Here is a 4,935-nt window from a genome sequence, read left to right as displayed (position 1 = left end):
TCAAGTTCCTTCCTGCCATGTCAGTGCCCAGTGAGGTGTGGGCAAGCAACCTCAAGTTCCTTCCTGCCGTGTCAGTGCCCAGTGAGGTGTGGGCAAGCAACCTCACGTTGCTGCTGCTTTCTTTCCCACCATGACCTACTGTCTCCCCTCAGACTGAGAGCCAGAATAAGCCTTCCTTCCTCCCTTAAGTTGCTTCTTGGCAGGTGGTTTTGGTCACAGGGCTAGAAAGTAACCCAGAGGGGATTTCCCATTTACTCACCATGCAGTTTTCTCATCAACACTGCCATTCTCCTAGGCGGCGCTCTTGCAGAAGGTTTTCAAGTGAGGATGTTTGAGTTTCAGAATTTTGAGAGGCGGTTTGAGGTAAGTCTTTGACTCTGGTATGTGGTCCTCCTGTCCTTCCCAGCTCTCTCTAGCCTGGCCCTGGAGGTGACAGTCCCACTTCCCTCAGTCCCTCTCTCTGTTGTAGGAGTGCATTTCCCAGTCTGCAGTAAAGACCAAATTTGAGCAACACACAGTCCGGGCCAAGCAGATTGCAGAGGCTGTTCGTCTCATCATGGATTCCCTGCACATCGCAGCTCAGGAGCAGCGGTGAGAACCCTCATGGGTGACCAGACCCCTCATGCTAAGCTGAGTCCCCAGGCTTATGCCCAGGCCTCAGCAGGCCGCAGTAGAGACACTTAGTCACACTGGCCAGGAGGGCTACCTGGTGTCTCACCATCCCACCCAACAGTACAGTAAGGCAGGCTCTTTGTTAAAGGTCTTGGCCTTTGTGTTTGTTTTTAATTTTCAGTAGTACAGGGTTCAGAACTGGGGCCTTTTATCAGCTAGAAAGGCACTTTACTACTGAGTTGCAGCTCCAGCCCAGGGTTTTGTTTTATTTCCAATAGATTCTTACTATATAGTCCAGGTTAGTCTTTTTTTTTTTTTTTTTTTTTTTTGGTTTGTTTTTTTCGAGACAGGGTTTCTCTGTGTAGCCCTGGCTGTCCTGGAACTCACTCTGTAGACCAGGCTGGCCTTGAACTCAGAAATCCGCCTGCATCTGCCTCCCAAGTGCTGGGCTTAAAGGTGTGCGCAAGGTTAGTCTTGAATTTAAGATTTTATTGCCTCAGGACCCCACCCTAACATACCATATCCCATTTGAACCTACCTATTTTTTTGTTTTATTGTATTATGTATGTGTGTGTGTATATATATGTGTATGTATGTATGTATGGTTTTTTTTTGTTTGTTTGTTTGTTTTTTTAGTTTTCGAGACAGGGTCTCTCTGTGTAGCCCTGGCTGTCCTGGAACTCACTTTGTAGACCAGGCTGGCCTCAAACTCAGAAATCCACCTGCCTCTGTCTCCCAAGTGCTGGGATTAAAGGCGTGTGCCACCACTGCCCAGCCAAATGTATGTATTTTTTGAGATAGGGTTTCACTATGCATCTCTGGTAGGCCTAGAACTCCCTTTGTAGACCAGGTAGCCTTGTATTCAGATCAGCCTGCTTCTGCCTCATGAGTGCTGGGACTGAAGGGACATTAAAACGTGGGGTACAGGAGACATGCTCAGTTTGCAAAGTGCTTACCTAGTATGTAGGAACCCCCGAGCTCGTCTCCAGTATACTCATACTGGCCGTAGCAGTGACATCCTATAATCTTAGCATTTTAGAGGAGTCAGGATGTTGGCGGATCAGAATTTCATTGTCATTCTTGGGTATATAGTAAGTTTGAAAGCAGTATAGGATGCATGGGATCCTGTCTTAAAAAAACAAAAAGAAAAAAGAAAAAAAATATAAGAAACTTAAAGTACAAAAAAGCACAGGGAATCATATACAAACAGTTCACTTCTACTGGAGAGACTGGATAGTGTTGGCCCTAAGTTAGAACAGAAAAGGAATTAAGTAGCCTTGATTCTGTGGTCCCACCCAGTTCTCAGGGATGATGGTTGGTTTGTGCGCTTCCACTCCCCAAAATTAAAGATACTTCCTGAGGAGAGCACAAAAAGACTGTAGGCTGATGGGCACATGCCACATGGCGTTACCTGTGGGGACAGTGTAGCTGCTGCTTTTGCCACCCAGCCTGGTTCCTTCCTCTTAGTTCTTGTTGGGACACTTGACATTGGTGTTGGGAACTGACTATGTCCTCTCACACAGTGACTCAGCGTGGCGTGGGTGCTCTCCAGAGCATCTGCTGCTCCTGCCTGGAGGATCTATATCCGTAGCTCTCGCCACAGTTGAGACAGGGCCACCCCCTGAGGTGTCTGGTAGTATCTCTTTTTAATTTCATTTCCCTGCTCCTGGACAAGTGGAACATTCTTTTGTTGTTACTTTGTTTTTGATCTATGTCTTTGGCGTGGCATATGGTGGAGGTCAGAGGACAGCTCTGTGGAATCAAATACTTCCACCTTTACCTGGGCTCTAGGGACTGAATCAGGCTTGCACAGCAAATGTTTGATCTGCTGAGCCATCTTGCTGGGTTGTCAATATTCTTTTTTTTTTTTAAAGATTTATTTTATTATTATATCTAAGTACACTGTTGCTGTCTTCAGACACACCAGAAGAAGGTGTCAGATCTCATTACAAATGGTTGTGAGCCACCATGTGGTTGCTGGGATTTGAACTCATGACCTCTGGAAGAGCAGTCAGTGCTCTTAACCACTGAGCCATCTCTCCAGCTTGTCAATATTCTTTTTCCCATATTGTTAGCAGAGCTGTTTCTAACCCTCCCCTCTCTTCTCTGTCACCATTCCTTCTCCCCATGGGAGCTTGAGGGATGAATGGCAGGATGAAGTGGCCTGGGTACGTCCCAGATTCCCTTGGCTCCTCTGCTTTGTCTTGTGGGGACATGGGTTTCTAAGCAGTGCTTTTGTTCTCTCAGGGTTTATTGTCTAGAAATGCGGGAAGAGAGGCAAGACCGGCTGAGATTTATTGACAAACAGCTGGAGCTCCTGGCTCAAGACTATAAGCTTCGAATTAAGCAAATGACAGAGGAAGTGGAAAGGCAGGTGAGAATGAAGAGAAAGCTTTGTGTGGACACTCACTTAAGTCTAAGTTGAGTTCAGTGGAAGCACTGAACCAAAAGCAAGACATCCTGACCAGTGCCCTGATGGCACTCCAAATGGCTTCTGCCCTAAGGACCCCAGCATTTGACTGCCATATCTGGTGGCAGGGTGATCTCTCATGATGCACCAGGGAAAGGAGCTTCTTGCCTGATCACTGTAGCCTAGCAAGGCCCGGCGGCTATTCTTGGGGCCCAGGAACCTGTTCACTAGCATAGTGGAAGTACCAAAAGCAAGACACCTGAGCCTTCCCCAGCTTTCTGGGAAGCTTTCTGTGGCCCTGATTCAAGAACAAAGGTTCTCCTGGGCCTCCTTCCAGGGCCATTTTGATTACCCTTTTTCTTCAAATCAAGAGGAGCTGGGGAGACTGTAGGGTTCGGGGACAGGTATGCAGTTAACTGCAGCCTTCCCTGCAGAAGCAAAGCCCAGGCCTCCTGATGCTAACTGTGCCTTCTCTTGGCTGCAGGTGTCCACAGCCATGGCTGAAGAGATCAGGCGCCTCTCTGTGCTAGTTGACGAGTACCAGATGGACTTCCACCCATCCCCAGTTGTCCTCAAGGTTTATAAGAATGTGAGTGAAATGGCATGTGCTCTCGGCAGGGACCACTGAGCAGAGTCACCATGGAGACAGCAACTCAGCCTTAGCTGCTCTGTCTCAGGGTCCCTGAGTGGAAGTGTCAGCCAGGGACATGAGGTCCAGGCTTCCTCTGCCTCTTTGGTCAGCTGGCAGGGGAGGTCTGGTTGAATATCCCCTCAAACTCCTGCTGGTGGCGCCTCTTCTTGTAACCCTTCTTTTCTGGAGGCAGGAACTGCATCGCCATATAGAGGAAGGCCTGGGCCGGAACATGTCTGACCGCTGCTCCACAGCCATTGCCAGTTCACTGCAAACTATGCAGCAGGACATGATAGGTCAGTGCCACAAGGGACCTGGAGTCTGTGGGGCTGCCATGTGCAAGCTGAGGACATGGCTAGAGAGATAGCTCAGTGTGTTCAGAGCATGTAGTGCTTTCACAGAGGACCTGACTTTGATTCCCAGAGCCTGTGTCACAAGGTTTACAATTGCCTGGACTTCAGATCCAGCTAGGAGACCCTATGCTCTGACTTCATATGCCCCTGACTTCATACTCTTGACTCTGTATGCCCCTGAGTTCATATGCCCCTGACTTGATATACCCTGACTTCATAAACTCCTGACTTCATATGCTTCTGCACCTGTGTGCTCACCCCCACCCAGATACGCATACATCTCATCAAAAATAATAAATCAACTAGGACGACCTTTCCTTACTTGTTACCTTGATAGTGACTTAACTCACTGCCTTCAGCTTTTGGGTGTGCATCCTGAATCAATTCTGTATGGACTTGGGCAACCATGCTTGGGTTGCCATAGGGGACAGTATACAAGTCAAGACTTTGGCATGACTGCTGGCAGGTTTGGGAAGGTGACCTCTCAACCAGTCCCACCAGCTGACCCACTGAGTATAGTGTCTCTAGCAGCTGGTGTGGACTGTGTGCCTGAGGTTTGGCAGCCCGGGTGTGACACAGGCCTGAGCTGATGCACTCTCTCCCTGCTTTGCCCCTGACAGATGGCTTGAAGCCCCTTCTTCCTATGTCTGTGCGGAATCAGATAGACATGCTGGTCCCTCGACAGTGTTTCTCCCTCAGCTACGACCTGAATTGTGACAAGCTGTGTGCTGACTTTCAGGAGGACATCGAGTTCCACTTCTCCCTTGGATGGACTATGCTAGTGAACAGGTTCCTGGGCCCCAAGAATAGCCGCCGGGCCTTGCTAGGCTACAGTGATCAGGCAAGAAGCTCCTTTCCCCAGTGCATCATGGGAGATCGCCCTGCCACCAGATATGGCAGTCAAATGCTGGGGTCTTAGGGCAGAAGTC

The 4,935-nt window shown here is 48.9% G+C and overlaps 1 protein-coding gene across 4 annotated transcripts in view; it reads left to right on the top strand.

Annotated features, from left to right (window-relative positions):
- The window catches only part of Mfn2 (mitofusin 2), a 32,153-nt gene that overhangs the window by 20,154 nt on the left and 7,064 nt on the right, over positions 1–4,935 (top strand). For all 4 annotated transcript variants that reach the window (XM_031379417.1, XM_031379418.1, XM_031379420.1 and 1 more), the window contains 6 exons: positions 296–363; positions 470–591; positions 2,860–2,986; positions 3,507–3,611; positions 3,847–3,949; positions 4,627–4,847. In XM_031379417.1, the coding sequence (XP_031235277.1) occupies positions 296–363; positions 470–591; positions 2,860–2,986; positions 3,507–3,611; positions 3,847–3,949; positions 4,627–4,847 (746 nt within the window). The remainder of the gene's footprint in view (positions 1–295; positions 364–469; positions 592–2,859; positions 2,987–3,506; positions 3,612–3,846; positions 3,950–4,626; positions 4,848–4,935) is intronic.

The sequence above is a fragment of the Mastomys coucha genome, unplaced genomic scaffold, assembly GCF_008632895.1.
Source record: "Mastomys coucha isolate ucsf_1 unplaced genomic scaffold, UCSF_Mcou_1 pScaffold18, whole genome shotgun sequence".
NCBI lineage: Eukaryota > Metazoa > Chordata > Mammalia > Rodentia > Muridae > Mastomys > Mastomys coucha.
The sequence above is the reverse complement of the archived record's forward strand: the minus strand, read 5'-3'. Positions and strand labels throughout refer to the sequence as shown.